At 43.5% G+C, this 24,158-nt stretch overlaps 1 protein-coding gene across 1 annotated transcript in view; it reads left to right on the top strand.

The window, feature by feature from the left end:
* LOC109929177 (collagen alpha-4(IV) chain-like) overlaps positions 1-24,158 on the top strand; it is a 223,939-nt gene that overhangs the window by 191,458 nt on the left and 8,323 nt on the right. The window contains exons 30-35 of the mRNA XM_048604477.1: positions 1,005-1,112; positions 2,996-3,154; positions 5,075-5,182; positions 11,453-11,461; positions 13,620-13,754; positions 18,368-18,484. Coding sequence (XP_048460434.1) covers positions 1,005-1,112; positions 2,996-3,154; positions 5,075-5,182; positions 11,453-11,461; positions 13,620-13,754; positions 18,368-18,484 — 636 coding nt within the window. The remainder of the gene's footprint in view (positions 1-1,004; positions 1,113-2,995; positions 3,155-5,074; positions 5,183-11,452; positions 11,462-13,619; positions 13,755-18,367; positions 18,485-24,158) is intronic.

Here is a 24,158-nt window from a genome sequence, read left to right as displayed (position 1 = left end):
AGCCCGAAACATTGACTTGCCTGCTCCTCGGATGCTGTCTGACCTGCTGTGCTTTTCCAGCCTCATGTCTATAGACTCTGGCTTCCAGCATCTGCAATCCTCATTGTCTCCTAGGCTACTTTTTAACTGACTTTGGCCTCACACTTACCTGGGTCCCTTGCTAAGCTCACAGCCACTTGGCTGTCTGTTTAGCACGCAGTTCCATGCTGCAGTCATGGACATGGGCAGGTGGGTGAAGTTTGTATGTTGCCTGCCTAAAGTTGATAAGGAATGGGGTAAATACAAACTATAATCCCAGTGCCGGTGAGTTATCCACATTGGACTTATAGCCCATGGTCTCTCACTTCCTCTGGCTTTTCCTGGTGCTTTCTCCATTTCTCTGATGATCTTTTGTACTTTCAATAATGTACTTTTACTTCAGTTATTACTCCCAACATGACACGTAATGGAGTGAGGGTCACAGAACTGATGAGGATGTATTAAACAAACCTAAGGTGCTGTTAAATCTTTAATCAGTTAGAAGGTTTTAATTGATTAATATGTATATGTAAATCCCCAAATTCCTTTGAAGTCACTGTCCTGAGAGAACTAAAGGTTTTATCAGTGTAAAGAAGCGGTGACATTTTAGGTCAGACAATGCATGTTAGGTGTGAGGCTTTGTTTAGAATCTGGTTGTGTTTTGGTTTGGAGTCAGACTGGTTTTATTTCTAAAGTAGGAATGTATAAAACACCACATTGACTGCCTGACTATAAATGGTGTGCTTTTTGAACAAAATAGAATGTATCTGCAAGTGCAACATAGCTACCTATTTAAGTAGACTCATATATATAAATATAATATAAAATTATATATGTGAGTCAAAGAGGAACTGTAGTTATCCATATATATATGGATATTGTCAATATCCATAAACAGTAGCAATAATATAACAGCTTATTAAAGTACTTTAATTACTAGTATCATTATTTCCAATAAGTCCAATAAATTTGTGTTGAAAATCCAGGTGTATGTGGGCCACCAGGACCTCCAGGTCAAAGAGGACCATCTTGTGATGTAATGTCAACTGGACCGCCAGGAGATGAAGGACCACCAGGTTTTGATGGCCCACCAGGTATAACAGCTTTTGCCAAATCAGTAACCATAAAGACACCTAAATGAAAGCATTCATGTAAAATTAATTTTACTAACCATTCAGCCAACTGCTTCTAGAAGAGTGGGGGCAATTTTAACCCACCCTATCAGGAAACTGATGGGGTGAAATTAACGGCCTCCTGCTGGCATAACTGAATGTGAGGTGAGTTGGGGGGTGGGTCAGATAAGATAGATGGGTGGCTCATTTGCCAACTTTCCCCCAAGGCAGAACCCGTTTATGGTCCTTACCCAACTCCCACCTTGTCTCTCTTCCCTTCTTGCCGGAGGGAGGTGGGTGGCGGAATGGGGTGGGGTAGAGCTTCCCAGCCATTTCTGCCCAAAACCCCTGACTTACCCAGGTCTATTAGGCACCTTCTCCTCTCCTGGGACTTGCTGAAAGTGACAACCATGGGCACTATTCTCTTCTGCCTTTGATGAAACTACAGAGCTGGTAGCAGGTAGCTGCCCAGGCTTCGAACCAAATGCTTCTTTCTGGTCTGGAACTTTAAAACTAAAACTCTTACCCATGAGGTAGTCTATTTTCTTACTTTTCTGAACTAACCCCTCACCCATCCAATTTCGACCGGACCTCTGCAAACTGAAACTAAAAGCTTTAAGCTATGGGTTTTTCCCTAAGTAAAGAAATCCAATTCCTGATCCTTCTAACTAAAACAAGCTAGTGCTCTTCGATGTTTCCTCTGTCTACTTGGAAAACCCTCCCAATGCAAACAAATTGCTATTACCATGCCAGGAAGTCTCTCTTTCTTTCATACTAGTTTAAAAAATAACACGGTTTCAGAAATCCTGACACGTTACTTATTAAACCCCAATAATTTGAAATCCAAACTCTAAAGTAAAGCTCTAGTTCGTTCTGCCAATGACTTTAAATCAGTGTCTTTCTCGCTTCCAACCCTTCAGCTGCTGTCCTGAAGTTCCTCCCAAGGATCTCCACTGTCTTCATCTCCCTGGTGAAGTTCTACGTTGAACATCAGCCTTGCTGAAATCGTCGGCACTTTCTGCCTCCTTGTCACTCCTGCGCAGATTCTCGCATCTCTGACCATTCCTCCTCTTGAAGAGATTCTTTCATTGTGCCCTCAAAATCCCACATGAGCCACCTGTTACAGTGGTCTGACAGTCTGTACAGTTCCTCAAACTGTTTGATACTTTACTGACTGCTCTTTCAGCATGTTTCCAAATATCAGCAGTCCGTTATCAACTTATAAATGTTTCAATTATCGATTCCCATTCCTGCTCCCCCATACAAGTTGGTGTGGAGCTGGAGGAACACAGCAGGTCAGGCAGCATCAGGGGAGCAGGAAAGCTGATGTTTCGGTTTGGGACCTTTCTTCAGAAATTTCTTCAGATTTTCTGAAGAAGGGTCCCAATCTGAAACGTCGATTCTCCTTCTCCTCTGATGCTGCCTGACCTTCTGTGTTCCTCCAGCTCCACACTGTATTGACATACAAGTTGCACTTGGCAACACAAATGGATATTTTTAAAGGCTAATTCCCCTACCCAACCAACAAGTGTTAGAGGGATGTGGATATTTGAAATCCCTGTTCAATGCTGTGGGTTCAGAGAAAGTGTGTTTATCTTTACCTACTGGTGTCAGTGAGTGTGAACTGTACACTTCATGTTGTTGTACAGCATTACTGCATGAGCAGTGACAAAACAGTGAGATCAGGAGAAGGTGTTTTGCTTCAATAGACAGAATGAGATTACGGTTCTATTCTTGTAAAATATATATGGTGGATCCTATTTTAATGTCTTACATGAGATCAATGTGGTTTACGTTGTCTTCATTATCAGATTACGTTCCTAGTCTTTTATGTATGTTCATTCACCTTGCCCTTTTTTCTGTAGGTCCTTCTGGTTTCTCCGGTGACCCTGGGCTGCCTTGCTTACCATTTGCAGGGGATCCTGGAGATTTGGGCCGATCAGGTCAAACTGGTGTTCAAGGCCCACCTGGAGAGCAGGGCCCATGTGGCCAACATGGTCTTCCAGGGCCACCAGGTCCACAAGGTATTTTCAAAACATAAGGTTAAGGAAACATGATCGATGTTTCAGTGATATGTTGGTCTGGGACTGTGCCATAAGTGTCAAACCCTGCAGTGCTGACTCCCATTAAAATGTAAATAGTTGCAGAAACAGAAACTTCCAAACAATAAATTCCCACTTTGATGAATAGATTCTGGACATTGATTGCAATTGTAATAAGACATTATTTAAGAATTTTTCTCCCCACAGAAACATAGATACTTACAACATACAAGACTGGGGCTGTTTTTAATTCAGATTTAGATTTATTTAATTGTCACATGTACTAAGTATAGGAATACATAAGGACAGTGAAAAGTGCACAAAGCCACCATTCACTGGTGCCCACTTGGTTACAAAAACCAGAATTAAAAGATTTTAACAGAGCCAAAAGGTAAGCAAGAGAAGTAGCCCAGATCTTAGAGTTCCCCAGCCCCATCTCCACAACAGTGCAGGTACTGCTCTGATCGCTAGGGCACCCAGGAGGCTGCCGCTGCCGCCATGTGAAAGGCCCATTCTCACCATCACTGTCACTGCCTCACTGTCATCGCCTCACCGGCCTGCTCTCACCATCACTGCCTCACCATCCTCGCGCACACCGTCACTGTCTCACCATTCCCGCTCTCACCGTCCCCCCCTCACCATCACTGCCGCACCGTCCCCGTTCTCACCGTCACTGCCTCACCGTCCCCGCTCTCACCATCACTGCCTCACCGTCCCCGCTCTCACTGTCACTGTCTCACCGTCCGCACTCTCACCATCATTGCCTCACCGTCCCCACTCTCACCGTCACTGCCTCACCGTCCCCACTCTCACCGTCACTGCCTCACCGGCCCTGTTCTCACCGTCACCGCCTCACCGGCCCCGCTCTCACTGTCACTGCCTCACCGGTCCGATCTCACCTCCACCGCCTCACCGGTCCGATCTCACTGCCACTGCCTCACCGGCCCACTCTCATTGCTACCGCCTCACTGGCCCCGCTCTCACCACCGTCACCGCGCTCACCGCTCTCACCGTCACTGCCGCTGCGGCCCACTCCTGATCCGCTGTCGCTGCAGGACACAGCTCGCACATTGAGCTCCTGCCTCACGGCTCCCAGTCGCGACCCGACTTCTTCCCAACAATGTGCGTAGGTAGTTAAAAGGATGGGGCATGGGGGAGATAGAATTACAGCAGAGAGGAGAGAGAAGAAGAAGAGACAAAGAAAGGGAAAGGAAAGGGAGCTGACGAGTGGAGAGGAGCTCTGAATGGAGCAACTTATCCTGCTGCCATCTTACCGGAAGAGGATCACATTTTCCTTAGAGCAGAGGAGACTGAGAGGGAACGTGATAGAAATGTATAAAATTGAGGGGCATAGATAGTGTATACAGGAAGAAACACAATTAAAATTTCTTTTTAGCTATTTCTGCTTCTGTGATGATCGATCCATTAGCTCGAGCGTTTTCTCCATAGCTGTAAAAAAGTACTTACAAATATCTCCTATTTCTTTCATTCTTTATAATCAGACATTATCCTTTATGTAATAATTTCTTGTTACTTGATGTTCCTGATTACAATGAGGTTCACTGCTTGCTGACATATCACACTGTATGCATATCATGAACCTTCCCCAGTGCTATCAAACATCCCTATTTTAGGTGGTTGCTGTGAACCCCAACTGACGTCACTCACTTGTGGGAATCAAATTCCAGTCACCGACCTGACACAAATGCTAATAATGATCTAACCATCCTGTCTAACTGTATTTGAAGGCTGAATACCCTTGACTCTGAATTCTCCTCCAACCTTTCACACCTTGCTAGCCTCTCTCAGTTCAAACGTTCTTTATAAATATTGAAATGATTGCACTATATTTCTTATTCCTAATATTGCAGTCACCGTTCCCCGTTTTTGTTTATTATGAAGGTACAATGGGTGATCAGGGCTTTCCTGGGTTCCCTGGGCTTGATGGACCACCAGGAGTTCCAGGTGATCAAGGTGAACGTGGCTGTGTCGGTGCACCAGGACCTCAAGGTCAGCTACCATTTAATCACCTTCTCAAGTGATAGAAATTTATTAGAATAATGTGACAGTAATTCCATAAAACTCCTCTGACATTACAATCAATATTTATTTGAAATTGCTGGTGTAAAGCTGGAGATTCTGTAAGTTCTCACAAAGTTTCTCCAATGCAATAAATAAAATATTGACCTAGAATAAGTAGCTTCCGTGACTGGTCCCAAGTTCTATACGTAATCTATCATTTTCCCTCTGTTGTATTTGCTATATCATCAGAAATGAAATTCCTATTTAATAATGTCAAAAGGATTCATTTAAAACCAGCACAGTTTACGTTCCTGATGTGTGCCTCAGAGAAAACGAGTGTTGGTAGATAATCTATTACAGTAAAGTAGTCACAAGAGAGTTATTTGAAATCATAAGCTTTCGGAACAGTTCAGTGGACAGGGACATTTAGCTTCTGATCTTCACATAAACGTCCTCCAACGTGGCCTTCGAGTTACACAACACAAAATCGCCGAGCAGAAACTGATGGCCAAGTTCTGCACCCATGAAAACACCCTTAATCATGATCTTGGGTTCATGTTATGCTACATGTGACCCCACCATACTGTTCTGTGTCTGTAACATTTTCCTTACTGTCCTGTTTTAACACCATCACATTGATAACTTGTTATGAGCTCTCTACCTGAATTAGTTTGTACAGTTTTGGATTACTTCTGGTTAGACCCTCGACATGTGACTGTTATATCCATCATGTTATTCCAGTCATTTGGTTTGTTTCCAGCACCACCTTATTTTTAATTTTTTGTAATTATATCTCTGCCTCGGATTATAGTTCGTCCCTTCACTTGTTATTCCGCTGTGGACACTTTACTCACACCATGTGACACTCTTGGTCACCTGCAGAGACCTATTATTCAGCCTGTCCACACTCCACTCACCATTTGTATGATCTTTTCATCTCTCTGATTATAATTCTGTGGCTGTATGTCTTCTCACTCCACCTGACGAAGGGGCAGCGCTTCGAAAGCTTGTAATTTGAAATAAACCTGTTGGGTAGGTGATGGCCTAGTGGTATTATCACTAGACTATTAATCCAGAAACCCAGCTGATGGTCTGAGGACCCAGTTCGAATCCTGTCACGGCAGATAATAGAATTTGAATTTAAAAAAAAAAAGTCTGGAATTAAGAATCGACTGATCACTTGATTGTCAGAACAGCCCATCTGGTTAACTAATGCCCTTCAGGGAAGGAAATCTACCATCCTCACCTGGCCTGGCCTACATGTGACTCCAGACCCACAGCAATATGGATGACTCTCAACTGCCCTCTGAAATGGCCTAGCAAGCCATTCAGTTGTACCAATCGCTACAAAGTCTCAAAGAAATGAAACTGGACGGATCACCTGGCATCAAACTAGGCACTGGAAAAGGCAATGGCAGAAACAGCCCTGTCAACCCTGCAAAGTCCTCCTCACTAACATCTGGGGGTTAGGGCCAAAATTGGGAGAGCTGTCTCACAGACTAGTCAAGCAACAGCCTGACACAGTCATGCTCATAGAATCATATCTTACAGACAATGTCCCAGACACCACCATCACCTTCCCTGGATATGTCCTGTCCCATTGGCAGGCAGACCCAGCAGAGGGGGCGGCACAGTGGGTTACAGTCGGGAGGGAGTTGCTCTGGGAGTCCTCATCATTGACTCTGTATCCCATGAAGTCTCATAGCTTCAGGTTAAACACGGGCAAGGAAATCCCCGGCTGATTACCACGTACCGTCCTTCCTCAGCTGATGAATCAGTACTCCTCAATGTTGAACAACACTTAGAGGAAGCACTGAGGATGGTAAGGGTACAAAATGTACTTTGGGTGGGGGGTTTCAATGCCCACCACCAAGAGTGGTTCGGCAGCAGTACGACTGATCGAGCTGGTTGGGGCCTAAAGGACACAGCTGCTAGACTGGGTCTGCGGCAGGTGGTGAGGGAACCAACAAGAGGGAAAAACATACCTGACCTTATCCTTACCAATCTGCCAGCTGCAGTTGCATCTGTCCATGACAGTATCGGTAAGAGTGACCATCGCACAGTCCTTGTGGAGACGAAGTCCCACCTTCCCATTGAGAACAACTTCCATTGTGTTGTGTGGCACTATCACCGTGCTAAATGGGACAGACTTCACACAGATTGAGCAACTGAAGACTGGGCATCCATGAGGTGCTGTGGGCCATCAACAGCAGCAGAATTATACTCCAGTACAATCTGTAACCTCATGGCCCGGCATATCCCCAACTCAACCATTACCATCAAGCCAGGGGATCAACCCTGGTTCAATAGAGAGTGCAGGAGGGCATGCCAGGAGCAGCATCAGGCATACCTGAAGATGAGGTATCAACCTGGTGAAGCCACCAAACAGGACTACTTGCACACCAAACAGCAAAAGCAGCAAGTGATAGACAGAGCTAAGCGATCCCACAACCAATGGATCAGATCTAAGCTCTGCAGTCCTGACACATCCAGTTGTGAATTGTGGTGGACAATTAAGTAACTCACTGGAGGAGGAGGCTCCACAAATATCCCCATCCTCAATGATGGAAGGGCCCAGCACATCAGTGCAAAAGGTAAGGCTGAAGCATTCGCAGCAATCTTCAGCGAGAAGGGCCGAATGGATGATCCATCTCGGCCTCCTCCAGTGGTCCCCAGCATTACAGATAGCGGTCTTCAGCCAATTCAATTCACTCCACGTGATATGAAGAAACGGTTGGAGACACTGGATACTGCAAAGGCTACAGGCCCTGACAACATCCCAGCAATAGTACTGAGGACTTGTTCTCCAGAACTTGCTGCTCCCCTGGCCAAGCTGTTCCAGTACAGTTACAACACTGGTATCTACCCAACAATGTGGAATATTGCCCAAGTATGTCCTGTACACAAAAAGCAGGACAAATCCAACCCGACCAATTCCCGCCCCATCAGTCTCCCCTCGATCATCAGGAAAGTGATGGAAGGTGTCAGTAACAGCGCTATCAAGCAGCACCTGCTCAGCAATAACCTGCTCAGTGACGCCCAATTTGGGTTCCGCCAGGGCCACTCAGCTCCTGACCTCATTCCAGCCTTGGTTCAAATATGGACAAAAGAGCTGAATTCCAGAGGTGAGGTGAGAGTCACAGCCCTAAACATCAAGGCTGCATTCAACCAAGTGTAGCATCAAGGTGCCCTAGCAAACAGGAATCAATGAGCATTGGGGGAAAACTCTCTGATGGTTGGAGTCATAGCTGGCACACAGCGTGATGGTTATGGTTGTAGGAGGTCAAGTATCTCAGCTCCAGGACATCTCTGCAGGAGTTCCTCAGGGCAGTGTCCTAGGCCCAACCATCTTCAGCTGCTTCATCAATGACCTTCCCTCCACCGTAAGGTCAGAAGTGGGGATGTTCGCCGATGATTGCACAATGTTCAGCACCATTCGTGACTCCTCAGATACTGAAGCAGTCCATGTTCAAATGCAACAAGATCTGGACAATATCCAGGCTTGGGCTGACAAGTTGCAAGTGACTTTCATGTCTCAAAAATGCCAGGCTATGACTATCACCAATAAGAGACAATCTAACCACTGTCACTTGACATTCAATGGTGTTGCCATCACTGAATCCCCCACTATCAACATCCTGGGGGTTACCATTGATCAGAAACTCAACTGGACTCACCACATTAACACAGGGGCTACAAGAGCAGGCCAGAAGCTGGGAATACTGTGACGAGTAACTCACCTCCTGACTCCCCAAAGCCTGTCCACCATCTACAAGGCACAAGTCAGGAGTGTGATGGAATACTCCCCACTTGCCTGGATGGGTGCAGCCCCAACAACACTCAAGAAGCTTGACACCATCCAGGACAAAGCAGGCCACTTAATTGGCACCACATCCACAAGCATCCACTCCCTCCACCACCGACGCTCAGTAGCAGCAGTGTGTACTATCTACAAGACGCACTGCAGAAATTCACCAAAGATCCACAGACAGCACTTTCCAAACCCACAACCACTTCCATCTAGAAGGACAAGGGCAGCAGATACATGGGAACACAATCCCCTCCAAGTTCCTTTCCAAGTCACTCATCATCCTGACTTGGAAATATATCTCCGTTCCTTCACTGTCGCTGGGTCAAAACTGGAATTCCCTCCCCAAGGGCATTGTGGGTCAATCCACAGCAGATGGATTGCAGCGGTTCAAGAAGGCAGCTCACCCCCACCTTCTCAAGGGGCAACTAGGGATGGGCAATAAATGCTGGGCCCAGTCAGCGACTCCTACATCCCACAGATGAATAGAAAACTATAACCTGGTGTCATGTGACTTTTGACTTTGTCTACCCCACATCATAGTAAAGTACATCGTGTGGTGGGTACAAGATGTCTATCCTGAAGGAACGGGGAAAACCCAGAGTGGGCTTGATTGATGTTCAAGCTGCATTGGTGGAGGATTCGTAACCTGTGACCTCACCGTTTAACCTAAATTTGGAACTGGCACTCAGGCGACAGAAAGGTTTATAACATTGTAAAAACAGAATGTAATACAGTGCCCCAAAATCACAGAAACCCCAATAACTGATGTGGAGGTGCTGGTGTTGGACTGGGGTAGACAAGGTCAGAAGTCACACGACATCAGGTTACAGTCCAACAGGTTTATTTGAAATCTCAAGCTTTTGGAGCACGGCTCCTTCATCAGTTCCATTCGTTAACCACTAACACCACTTTCCGCCCCCCTTCCCACGGCACCTTCCCATGTAACTGCAGCAAGTGCAACACTGGCCCCTTCACCTCCTCCCTGCTCACCATCCAAAGGCCTAAACAGTCTTTCCAGGTGAAGCAGCATTTCACCTGGACCTCCTCCAATCTCGTGTATTGTATTCGCTGCACCAAATGGGGCCAACTCTACGTTGGAGAAACCAAACGCAGACTGGGTGACTGCTTTGCAGAACACCTCCAGTCTGTGCGTGAGCAGGACCCTGATCTTCCTATAGCTGGTCATTTTAACACAGCGTCCTGCTCACATGCTGCAGTGTTCCAGTGAATCACAGCACTAACTGCAGCAACATCTCATCTTCAGACGATGCACTTTGCAGCCTTCTGGACTTAATATTGAGTTCAATACCTTCAAATTGTGAACTAACTCCCATTCCTTCCCTTTCTTTTAGCTTTACCTGTTACATTCTGTGTCACCACATTCTCCCTCCCCTCCCCCCATCACATTGGGACTGTCTGTTCTTTCAAGTCTGGCAGTTGGACACACCATTATTCTGCCATTCTCACATTCAGATCACTTATTCTGAGCTATCAACATTTTTCCCCCCCAGCACTCTACACCCCCCCACCCCCACAACCCCCCTCCAACTATAGCAAAAATGCTGCCCCCTCCACACTTCAGCTCTGATGAAGAGTCATCTAGACTCAAAACATTAGCTTGCTCTCTCTCCATGGATACTGCCTGACTCGCTATGATCTCCAGCATTTGTTGTTTTCAGTACAGATTCCAGCATCAGCTGTAATTTCCTCCAACAAATTTTACATTGTTTATTGATCGGCAAATACTGCAATTTCCTATCAATAGTCAAATCTATTGTAGAATCCCATAGTTTCATTTCTAGTAATGTTTCCTGTCCCATGTGATCATTCCTTTCCCCTTTTCTACCTACTTCACCTCTGGGATGTATTTTCATTGACTGCGTTTTAAGATAGAACTTGGCTTCATCTACAGATATGAGATGAATATTATTAAACACCTTACTAATCTGACTGTTGGAATTTTCAATTTTCTTTCCATTTCAATTTCTACATTTCAAGAACTACGTTCTGCGTTCATTTAGGTTGTGAAATTTATAGACCCTGTCTTAGTTTTATTAAATCTTTTCAAATAATACCCAATCGCTTTTGGTTTACCGTGGTTTAATATAAACAGTTGAGCTGCTGTTTGAGAATGGATATTGGAGAATTTTCCTCATAACGGGGAAGTGATGGGCTTCCGTTTAGAACATCTTTTCTTCCTGAGCCTAAAAATTCTCCACGTATAGAATGACATGTGTTATCCCTAATTTATTTCCCAGTGTTTCTCCCTCTTTTCTGCCTAGCAATCTGGATTTCATGTTTGCAACTGTTACTCTGTGATTTAAGTCTAAATTTCTGATTGACAAATTGCCTTTAGATATTATCATCAGTCTGTTTGCATTAATTATTACTTTGTTTTGGTCTCCATGCCATGTTCCCTGTTGTCGCTGGATTTGTGTCTTCTTCAGGTGATCCAGGTGAGCTATGCTAAGTGACTAAACAGCAATAGTTGCGTTGATTTAAGTACCTTCAACAATAATATAAAGCATCCAAGACACTTCACAGGAATGTTATTAGACAAAATTTGACACAGAGCAACATAAGGCCCAGGAGGGAAATTTTAAGGAATATCTTCAGGAGAAAGAGAAAATTAAGGGAGGACAGAGGTTTAAATATGAAATTCCAAAAATTAAGGACTGGTTAGGTGAAATCATGGCCATCAACAGTCAAAGAATTTAAAAAAGTTAATTTGCAAAAGTCCAGATTTGGAGGAGTGCTAGAGATCTTGGAGGGTTGCAGGGCTGGAGGTTACAGAGATAGAGAATAATGATGCCATGGGGAGATTTGAAAACAAGGATAAGAATGTTAAAGTGGAGGCATTGCTTAACCAACAGCCATTGTAGTCAGTGCGCAAAGGGTTGCTGGGGGAATACAACTTTTACTGCAAGTTAGGATACAGACAGCAGAGGTTTAGATAAACTCAAGTTTATAAAGCCTACAAAATAGGACAGGAGAGCATTGGAACAATCGAGTATAGGGTTAACAACAATATGCAAGAGGTATTCAGCAGGTATTCAATTTTACGTGGGCTATGTAGAGATAGAAGTAGGTAGGCAAGTAGGTTGTCTAGTTCAGCATCATACAATGACCAAGGAGAGGAATGCAGATGGTAGCTGTGGAACGGTTTATGACGTGGACTGAAGGCACTGGCTACAATTTTCCCAATATTTAGTTGGAGGAGATTTCTGCTCATTTAATCCTGGATGTCAACCTAGGGGGACGCAGTCAGTGTCTAGGGAGCAGGGATTGTGATACAGATGAAGACAGGAATGACCAGATAACTGAACAATAAAACAACATGGTTCTTACAGAGACGTGAGTCCCTGCTCTGTGCAACTTAATTTGTGAGAAATTTTAGTTATTTTCTTGGAATTCAAAATGAGTTTGAAATCAAATGGCTTTGCCCAGAGAGCTCACAGATACATTGTGAATGGAGCTTAATGTTTTCACACCTACCCAAGATTCCTTTCTATTGACTTTAAAGGAAAACACGTTTGGACAGATGTAATAACAGTGACTAACTTACCCAATCCTGTAGCTCTCTCGAAAGATACATTTGGTCAAAATTCTATTTTCTAAATGGAAACCATTCTGCACAAATTGAATGCATGAAGAATTCCATTGTTTTTACCCCCTCGTTTCTTTAATATTTGAAACCAGTGCTGCTTGGGTTTCTTGCTTTGCATTACATTCTTAAAATGTATGAATAAAGAACTAGGAGCAGGTGGAGGCCATTCAGCCCCTTGAGCCTGCTCCACCATTTAATACGATCATGGCTGATTTCATCTCAGCCTCAACTTTGCTTTCCTGCAGCTCTCCATAACCCTTCAACCTGTTACTAATTAAATATCTGTCTATCTCCTCCTTAAATTTACTCAATGTCCCAGCATCCATTGCACTCTGGGGGAGTGAATTCCACAGATACTTGAGAGAATTAATTTCTCCTCATCTCTGATTTAAATCTAATACACCTTGTCCTAAAACTATCACCTCTCATTCTCGATTGCCCCATGAGGAAACATCCTCTCTACCTCTACTTTGTAAATCCCCTTTACCATCTCATATACATTAATTAGATCTCCCTTCATTCTTTGTAGGTAGTATCTGTCTAAACAGCTTATTCTGTCTTCATAAGACAAACCCTCATCTCTGGAATCAACCTACTGCCTCTAATGCAACTGTATCCTTCCTCGAGTAATGGGACCTAAACTGTACTCAATGCTCCAAGTGCACTCTCACTAATGCCTTGTAGAGTTGCAGCAACACTTCCCTATGTTTATATTCTACTCCTTTAGCAATAAATGCTAAAATCCCATTTGCTTTCCTTCTTACCTGCTGTACCTGCATGCTGGCTTTCTGCGGTGCATGCAGAAGAACACCCAGATCCCTCTGCGCTGAAGTAGGTGTGAGGGACCATTTACTATTGGATTAGAAGTTTTAATTTTTTTTGGGCTCCTCGGGAAACTGCCTCTATAAACAAGTTACAGTTACAAATAATATGTTAATACATATCAAAATTTTACATGACATTTTAAATCAATTAATTAATGACTTATTTATCGGTTGGTGTTATAGGCCCACCTGGTCCAGTGATTAGAGACGTTGAAATGGATAAAAGTAATCTTAAAGGAGACCCAGGGCCCCCAGGACCCTCTGGCCTTCCAGGACCATCAGGATCAACTGGACCTACTGGCCCCTGTGGCCCTACAGGTAATGCATGAGAGTGGTTTACACCAGGTCAGGGTGTAGCCAAGGTACTACACAAGAGAAGATGTAATTTGTAATATCACATACCCATTTAAAGTTTTTTTTGAAGGATAGCAGGTGGATAAATCAAAGCTATAAGATTCTAGGGAAACTTCAAGCAGAACATGCAACCAAGAAGAATGGTTAAAACAAATAGGGTTTAAGATAGAAATCTCATGATATTACTACATAGAGATAACAAGTTATAGAGCTAATTTTCTGAAGAAGGGTCCAGACCCAAAACATCAGCTTTCCTGCTCCTCTGATGCTGCTTGGCCTGCTGTGTTTATCCAGCTCTACACCTTGTTATTTCATATTCTCCAGCATCGGCAGTTCCTACTATCTCCGAATCACATTACTACATGTTGTTTTCTTTCATTTGGACAAATCAAGTTTTAAGTTCATCTTGTGCCTTCATTTTGTGAAATGTACAGTGCTTATGGTACCATGTGCTTGACACTTTTGATCACTTTATTACTGGGGGCATAGTTTTGACCCTGAATATTACGCTGTTATCAAGACTTAATGATGGTCAACTATTTTAATCCTGAGCTATAATTCAGGGCAAGTAACAATTTCTAGGATCTGTGATCGATCCAGAAGTCCATCCCTTACTGAGGAAATCTCACCTCTTTTTAAAAACTAAACCCGTCACCAATCAAAATAATTAAACCAAGTAATACCCCATGCACAAATTACAAACACTGCCTACCAGGGACAGTGTAACACATAGAGTCATAGTCATAGAGTCATACAGCACTGAAACAGACCCTTCATAGAATCATAGAGTAATACAGTGTGGAAACAGGCCCTTCAGCCCAAACTGGCCTATGCTGACCATGGTGCCCACTTAGCTAGTCCCAATTGCCCACATTTGGTCCATATCCCCCTAAACCCCTTCCCATCCAGGTACCTATCCAAATGGTTTTTAAATGTTGGTATTGTACCTGCCTCAACCACTTTCTCTGGCAACCTATTCCATATATGTACCACTCTCTCTGCGTGAAGGTCCTTTTTAAATCTTTCCCCTCTCACCTGAAACCTATGCCCTCTAGTCTTCAATTCCCCATCCCTGGGAAAAAGACTATATGCATTCATCCTATCTATGCCCCTCATGATTTTATACACCTCAATAATGTCACCCCTCATTCTCCTATGTTCCAAGGAATAAAGTCCTATTCTGGCTAACCTCTCCCTACAACTCAGGCCTACTAGTCCTGGCAACGTCCTCATAAATCTTCATTGCACGCTTTCCAGTTTAACTATGTCTTTCCTATAAGAGGGTGACCAAAACTGTACATAATACTCCAAGTGTGGCCTCATCAACGACTTGTACAACTGTAACATAATGTCCCAACTCCTATACTCAATGCCTTGGCCAATGGAGGCCAGCATGCTAAATGCTTTCATCACCGCCCTGCCCACCTGTGACACCACTTTCAGCAAACTACGTACTTGTACTCCTAGGTCCCTCTGTTCCACAGCACTCCTCAGGACCTTACCATTTACTGTATAAGTCCTACTTTGGTTTGACTTTCCAAAGTGCAACACCTCACAATTATCTGAATTGAATTGCATTTGCCAATCCTCAGCCCACTTCCCCATCTGGTCAAGATCCCTCTGTAATTTTTGATAACCTTCCTCGCTATCAACAATGCCTCCTAATTTTATATCATCTGCAAACTTACTAACCATGCCTTGTACATTCACATCCAGATCATTTATGTAAATAACAAATAACAAATATCCCAACATCAACCCCTGTAGCACACCACTAGTCACAGACTCAACCTTCAACCGTCAGCCCCTGCTTCCAACCATCGAGCCAATTTTGAATCCAATTAGCTAGATCTCCCTGGATCCTATGCGACCTTAGCTTAATGATTAGCCTGCCATGCGAGACCTTGTCAAAGGCCTTACTAAAGTCCATACAGACAACATCCACTGCCCTACTCTCGTCCATCTTCTTGGTTACCTCTTCAAAAATCTCTAAAAGATTTGTCAGATATAACTTGGGTGGCACAGTGGCTCAGTGGTTAGCATTGCTGCCTCACAGCACCAGGGACTTGGGTTTGATTCCACCCTCAGGCGACTGTGTGGAGTTTGCACATTCTCCCCGTGTCAGCGGGTGCTCCGGTTTCCTCCCACAGTCTAAAGATGTGCAGGCTAGGTGGATTGGCCATGTTAAATTGCCCATAGTATTCAGGGATGTGTAGATTATGAGGGGATGGGTCTGGGTGGGATGCTCTGAGGGTCGTGTGGGTTTGTTGGGCCGAAGGGCCTGTTTCCACACCATAGGGATTCTATGTCTATGTCTATGTCAAATGACTTCCTGCACACTAATCCGAGCTGACTACCCCTAATCAGACCTTGACTATCTAAATATTGGTTGATCCTGTCCCTCAGTACCCTCTCCAATAACTTGCCTACCACTGATATCAGGCTCACTGGCCTGTAGTTCCCTGGCTTGTCTTTGCTACCTTTCTTAAACAATGGAACAACATTAGCCACCTTCCAGTCTTCTGGAACTTCACCAGTGGCTAAAGATGAAGCAAGAATCTCTACAATGGCCTCTGCAATTTCTTCGCTAGCCTCCCATAGTGTCCGAGGATGGACTTGATCAGGCCCAGGGAATTTAACCACCTTAGTGCAATCTAAGGCTGCAAACACCTCCTCTCTGGTAATATGTATGCGGTCCAAAATATCCCCACTTGTTTCCCCTATTTGCTTAGCATCCATGAATCTCTCCTTAGTAAACACTGAGGAGAAATATTCGTTAAAAGTCTCCCCCATCTCCAGTGGCTCCACACATAAACGGCCATGCTGATCTTTAAGGGGACCTATTCTCTCCCTAGCCACCCTCTTACTCTTAATATACCTCTTGGGATTATCTTTAACCTTATCTGCCAGATCCATCTCATACCTTTTTGCTCTTCTGAGTCTGGCAGTTCCAGACAAAAGATCCACCCACACCATTTGTATGATCTTTTGATCTCTCTGCCTACAAATTCTGTGTCTGTGTGCTTCTCTCTCACTTCACCTGATGAAGGGGCAATGCTCCAAAAGCTTCTGCTTTCAAATAAACCTGTTGGACTATAACCTGGGGTTGTGTGATTTCTGACCTTGTTCACCCTATCTATGTCCCTCATGATTTTAGACACCTCAATAAGGCCACCCTTCAGCCTCTGATGCTCCAGGGAAAATAGCCCCAGCCTATACAGCCTCTCCCTATAGCTCAAACGCTCCAACCCTGGCAACATCCTTGTAAATCTTTTCTGAACCCTTTCAAGTTAACAACATCCTTCCTATGACAGAGAGACCAGAACTGAACACAGTGTTCCAAAAGTGGCCTAACCAATATCCTGCACAGCTGCAACATGAACTCCCAACTTCTATACTCAATGCACTGACCAATAAAGACAAGTGTACCAAGTGCCTTCTTCAGTATCCTGTCTACCTGTGACTGCACTTTCAAGAAACTATGAACCTGCACTCCAAGGTCTCTTTGTTCAGCGACACTCCCCAAATGCTGCCAGATCTGTTGAGTTTCACCTGCAATTCAGTTTTTGATTCAGATTTCCAGCGTCCACAGTTCTTTGTTTTATTCTTTCTGTCAACCCTCTCTATGACCCTCATAATTTTATACATTTCGGTCATATTCCCCCTCAGTCTCCGGAGTCTGGAGCATCTAGTATTTTATAAAACCTCTCAAACTCAATGACATATTCTTCCATGAACTGATTGTTTTCTTATATTTATCTAATATTGACCATACCCCTTAGCCTTCCACCAAGTCACTACTTTTGTCCATAAATTGTATTGGAATTAGGAATCCTTCCTTGGTATCTAAGTCAGTTACATACAATTCTGCAATTACTTTGGGCTGAATTTGACCATGTTTTCACAAAGTGTTTCTGTCGAGTTTCATGAAGGGTATCTCTCCACAAAGCCTAGTGAATTATAGAGTCATTCAGTCCTACTGCACACAAACAGGCCCTTCAGCCCACTGTGTCTATGCTGTCCAATACACACCAAACCATTTACCTGCACTTGGTCCATAACCTACTATGCCCTGGCATTGTAAGTGCTCATCCAGATATTTCTTCAATGTTGTGAGAGTACCTGCCTCCACCACCGTCTCAAAGAGCATGTTCTGTTTTTCTGCCACCGTCTGGGTGAAAACATTTTTCCTCAAATCCCCTCTAAACCACTTACTCCTCACCTTCAACTTATCCCACAATATATTCTCTTCATGGTTTTCATTCAATATAAAGTGTGTGACAAGGATATGTTTGTGTCTTGTACAATGCAAACATGTACATTTGAACAAGCATACACAATAGGATGTGCATGAATATTCAAATTACACACAACATTTTAATTCAGTAAGTGTAGTTTTTATCCCTCTGATTTGCAATAAATTATGTTTTCTCTCTCAATAAACACTGATATGTCTGCAGTTTTCTTTTCAAGTCTAAAAAATAAGAAAGCAGATTTCAATTACTAATATCGATGAAGGATGTTTCAACAAGCCGTCGTTAACATATCACAATGTTCACGTTTCTGCACATCTACAGGACCCAAAGGCAGAAAGGGGGAGCCTGGAAGACCAGGGCCTGATGGTCCATCAGCTCCCCCTGGGCCTCGAGGAAACATTGGCCCACTTGGGCAACGGGGACTTATTGGAGACCAAGGTTAGGATAACGATTTCACAGTTCACTGTACATTGTTTCCAACAGCTAATCTAGGATCATTTTATAAAAGAAACATTGATTCTAAGAAATGCAAATTTAATTATTGCACTAAGAGCTGACTTTCTTGCCATAATTACTAAAATTCTGCTGAAACATTGCTTGATATCTTTTATTGGATGGGATTTGGCTCTGAAATTATTAAAGTCTGGGAAGGCAGGATGGAAGGTTTGTAATTAGACAGTGTAGGACATGGTGAAGAAGAGTGTGAAGAATTTGTGAAGAACCCAGTTCTGGGAAATTCTGCCCTTTTAATTCCTGTCTGGGACAGACCAGATGTGGGTGTTCCATGTGCTTTCTCTGCCAATGGACCATGCCCAGGAGGTGCCAAAACTGAATACGTATTCACAGATCACAAAGTTTCATGCTCCCAGGGACCATCTAGTCACACAACCTTTTCTCCCTCATCACTGGTATCTTTCTAATAAATAAAAATGTACAAAAAGTCCAACAGGGGCAATTTTTAATGCCCCATGATTATTCTGCAGAATATTTATTGTATAAACAAAGGTTAAGTGTCTACAGGTGGTGGAGGGAGGCAACTAATGAGATAATGATGTGTGCATACATTGAGAAACTTACTGACACTGGTGGTGCTTTACAGAGTTAGCAGCCGTGCATTTGCAATGTCTCTCTTTGTGAATAAATCCAAATTGAGTAAAGATTGACTTCAGAGTCAAAGTAAAGTTTGACTTAGATATAGTTAGAGTCATACATCTGTACAGCATGGAAACACAGTCTTCGGTCCAACTCGTCCATGCCGACCAAATATCCTAAATTAATCGAGTCCCATTTGCCAGCATTTGACCCATTTCCCTCTAAACCCTTCCTATTCATATACCCATCCTGATGCCTTTTAAACGTTGAAATGTTACCAGCCTCCACCACTTTCTCTGGCAGCTCATTCCATAGACTCACCACCCTTTGAGTGAGAAAGCTGCCCCTCAGGTCCCTTTTAAATGTTTCCTCTCTCACCTTAAACCTAAGACCTCTAGTTTTGGACTCCCCCACCCCAGGGAAAAGACCTTGATTATTAACCCTATTCATGCCCCTCATGATTTTATAAACCTCTATAAGGTTAACCCTCAGCCTCCGACGCTCCATGGAGAATAGCCCCAGCCTGTTCAGCCCCTCCCTATAGCTCAAACTCTCCAACCCTGGCAACATCCTTGTTAAATCTTTTCTTAACTCTTTCAAGTTTCACAACATCCTTCCTATGGCAGGGAAACCAGAATTGAACACAGTATTCCAAAAGTGGCCTAACCAATGTCCCGTACAGCCACAACATGACTTCCCAACTCCCATATTTAATACACTGACCAGTAAAGGCAAGTATACTAAATGCCTTCTTCACTGCCCTGTCTACCTGCGACTCCACTTTCAAGGAACTATGAACCTGCACTCGAAGGTCTCTTTGTTCAGCAACACTCCCCAGGACTTTACCATTAAGTGTATAAGTCCTGCCCTGATTTCCTTTTCCAAAATGCAGCACCTCACATTTATCTAAATTAAACTCCATCTGCCACTCCTCGGCCCATTGGCTCATCTGATCAAGGTCCCACTCTACTCTGAGGTAACCTTCTTGGATGTCCAGTAGACCTCCAATTTTGGTGCCATCTGCAAACTTACTAACCATACCTTCTATGCTCAAATCCAAATCATTTATATAAATGACAAAAAGCAGTGGATCCAGCACCGATCCTTGTGGCACACCGCTGGTTCTCAGGGCTGAAGGTGTCAAAGAATATGGGAAGAAAGCAGGAACAGGGTGCTGCATTAGGTGATTGGCCATGATCAGAGTGAATGATGGAGAAGGCTTGAAGGGGCCAAGTGGCATACTCCTGTTTCTATTTCCTATGTTTCTTTGTTTCCAATGACCTCCTTCACCTACAGGCTACAAGATACTTAACATCAAGGTGCTCATGGCAATGTTCAAATGATTAATCTTTCATTCTTTAAAGCTCTGAAGCCTTGGTAACCACAGGTATGCCATAGGAGGCCACAAACTTCCCTGAGACCCACATACATTCCAGCTTAAAAAAGACCTAGATCTGCAGAGAGCTGGCATAAGGACTGTTGCCCCAGAGGCATCTGGGTCCTCAGCTGTTCTTGTGATGTTTGTGTTTTTATTTTTTTTCTTTGAACGCATCCATCTACTTAGTCATAAATCTGTCAGAGACCAAAGGAATGGCTGTTCTCCAGCCCAGGTGCCTGAAAGTTTCCCTGAGAGAAGTAAAGAAACTCACAGCACTTGTCCGTGAGGGGAGCAGACAAAAATGTTGCAGAGACTCAACATTTGTGAAAAGAGAGATACACTTAATGTTTCAAGTCCAGTGACCCTTCTTTGAGAGGGGTCTTAGGTCCTTGTGTAAATATGACTGGTGTCACCATGTGATCAGCTGCTAGTTCAAGGCAGATGTCCCTGATACCTTCATGCTGGCAATGTAAATTCCTCCATTCCTGGGGTTGGCATCAACCATGAATACTATGGATAGATAAGGGTTGTGCTCCAACAAATGCTGACCCTTATGACTTACAGTCTGTATCTATGTAATTAGGTCCATTTGAATAGATGCCATCAAGGTCTTGTTTATAAATTTAAGGTTGGAAATAGATTGTCTGCATCTAACATCTTTAATTTCCAGTTCATTTTCCACTTCCAAGGAGTCCCAAAAACACAGCAACCCCACAGAATGAAAATAGAAAGTGCTGGACATTTTCAGCAAGTCCAGCAGTATCTGTCGGGGAGAGAGAAACACTGTTATGTTTCTACATAGGAACAGCAGCATTCAGTCCCTTGAGCCTGTTCCACCATTCAATTCAATCTGGCTGATCATGTGATCTAATTCCATAGACCTGCTTTTGACCCATATCTCTAAATACCATTCGCTAACAAAAATGTATCTATTTCACATTTAAAATTATCAACTGATCCAACATCCACTGCTGGTTGTGGAAGACAGTTCCAAACATTTGCCACTCTGTTTGTATAGAAGTGCTTCCTAATAACTTAATAATCTTTCAAAACAAATTAGAAATGAAATTTGAGCAAGTGCCAAGGGAGAGAGTGGGAGGAAGAACAAAAGGACTAGTCTGTGATAAGGTGAAGGGAAAGATAGAGAAAATGACAAAAAGCTTCAAGGTCAGAGGGAATAGTAACAGAACACATAAGGAAACAGAAGATGTATCTAGGTGAGGTGTGAATAGCAGACAATCTGCTGTCCAAACCCAAAGTAAAGGGATTAAGAACCAAGACAGCAAAATCATGAAAAAATGGAGACAGAGGTTATGTTTTGAAATTGCTGAACTCAACAGTGAGTTTGAAAGATAAAAAGTGCCCAGTCAAAAGATGAGCTTTATTCCTGGAGCATGTGATTAACTTCATTGGAACAGAGTAATAGACTAGGGACAAAGAGGTCTGAGTAGGAATAAAGTGCCAAATTTAAATGATTGGAAAGTTGGATTATCTGGCATTCTGGAAGTATTCCACAACATGGTTACCCGATCTGCTGGTCTGCTCCGTGTAGAGGAGACCGCATCATTGGCACTGAATACATTCAAATTATCAGACCACAGGATTGCTCTCTCACTACAGAGAGATGGCTGGTGGGGGTTTAATCTGAGGGTCACCGTGTCTCAGGCAAGGGGAGAGATGGAGAAGGAGAGTCCTTCATGGTAACCTCAGCTGGTGTGGGAATCGAGCCCACACTGTCAACATCACATTGCTTCGCAAAACAACTGCCCATCCAACTGAACTAAACCAACCCCCAATGAATACAGTATCCTAAATTGAAAGAGGTACAAGTAACGTATTGCTTAAAAGGAATATATGCAGCCTTGTAGAGGGAGCAGGTAGTGCATCTCCTGTGCTTGCATGGAAAGGTGTTGAAGGAAGTGGCAGAGATGTTGGGGTGACTGAGCAGTGAACCACAGTGTTATATAATGCCTTTAAAATGCTGAAAGAGAATGGAAATATGAGTTTGGTGGTGGCATCGTTTTGGACGTATTGGAAATAGCAGTAGCTGATCCATTGCATACAGAGGCTGGTGAGGTATAAGGTGAGGACCAGCAGAACCTTATCATGGATTAGGATCTGGGATGGAGGGGTTGGGTGGAAATGGGTTGAAAGCAGAGGTATGTGAAGTAGAATGGACCTGGCCAAGGGCTCATCAAATAGAGTTGGAGGGAATCCTCAGTTGACGGAAAAGGCAGACATGCTAATGTGGGAGGTTCTGCCATCTAAACAAATGTGACAGAGAAGGATACAATGGGACAACAGAATAGTTTGGAAAGGAGTGGGCTGTGAGGAAGTGTACCAAACTATCTATGTGAGCCAGTGGCTTATAATGAATATTAGTTGAGAACCTATCCCCAGAAATGGTAGCAGATAAGTCAAAGAAAGAAAGAAAAGGCCAGTGAAGGAGAGGGGTGAAGGTGGAAATTGGAAGCAAACCTGGAGCCAGCAGGAAATGACATCATTACAGTCATCAATGTACTTGGGAAAGAGAAGAGGAAGACTTCCTAATTAGAAACGTGGGAACACAATCCCTCTCCATCTCTATTCCTACCAGGATGGCGAACATCTGTCAACTTCTTTACTGAGTGGAGACTGAACCAGTCCTATTCACCATCAGCTTCCTCTGTCTCTCATCATGACTGAGCTCTCCATTGACATCCTCCTGCACAGGTTCTACTTGTGCCTGTACTGATATGGGAGGTGTTGAATGTTCTTTCTTTCAGTCCCTCATGGGTTTTAAATACACAATAAAAAATTTCAGAGACTCCTTCCTCTGATCTGATTCCACATGGACATAGATGGGGAAAAGTACAACAATGGTGAAGACATCTGCCAAATTGTGGCTGAACACTTGCAGTGTCATAGTATTCAAGGCCTAGTGCATGGAGGTGGGACTAGTGTAGGTAGTAATATATTTTTGGTGGTACAGATTTGATGGGTTGAAGGGCCTCTTCTGTCTTGCATGATTCTACAATTGTGCTAGGTATCATTTAAACACTTCTACATAAATCTGAAATGTTAGTCAGGTTACAGCATGAGATAGATCTAATGTTTCAACTTGCTAAATATGGAAGAACAAACAACAAGAATCTCAATTTGATCTGAGGTGTAGTGAGTATCTGGTTAACCTCATTGCCAGTCATCTGTCTAAAGAGAGAACCGCCTATAGTGACCTTCACTTTCACTGCCGTGGAAGAATGCTGAATGATAATTCTGAAGGTTGTTGAGATAGGGTCTGTTCTCCCAGCTCTGCGTATCCTCCAGGTCATTCATTCATTCAGTTGGAGTCCTGAACAAATGGAGCTCCTGAATTGGCTGTACAATGTCTCTTAAACCGTTACAATAACAGCATAATTTACCAATATTGCTTCTTCTGATAACATCTGTTATCAAAGAACATGAAATTACAGAGGGATCCCCTCAAAAGCAGTTCATCAAATCAGAGAATTGTACAGTTCATAAGAGACCCTTTGGCCCATTGACTTTGTGCCAACCTATCTACATTAGTCCCACCTTCCTGCACTAGGCCCATAGCCTTTAATGTTATGACCCTTCCAGTGCTCATCCAAGTACATTTTAAATGTTGTGAGGTTTCCACCT

Source organism: Rhincodon typus, chromosome 13, assembly GCF_021869965.1.
Source record: "Rhincodon typus isolate 14 chromosome 13, sRhiTyp1.1, whole genome shotgun sequence".
Lineage (NCBI taxonomy): Eukaryota > Metazoa > Chordata > Chondrichthyes > Orectolobiformes > Rhincodontidae > Rhincodon > Rhincodon typus.
The sequence above is the reverse complement of the archived record's forward strand: the minus strand, read 5'-3'. Positions and strand labels throughout refer to the sequence as shown.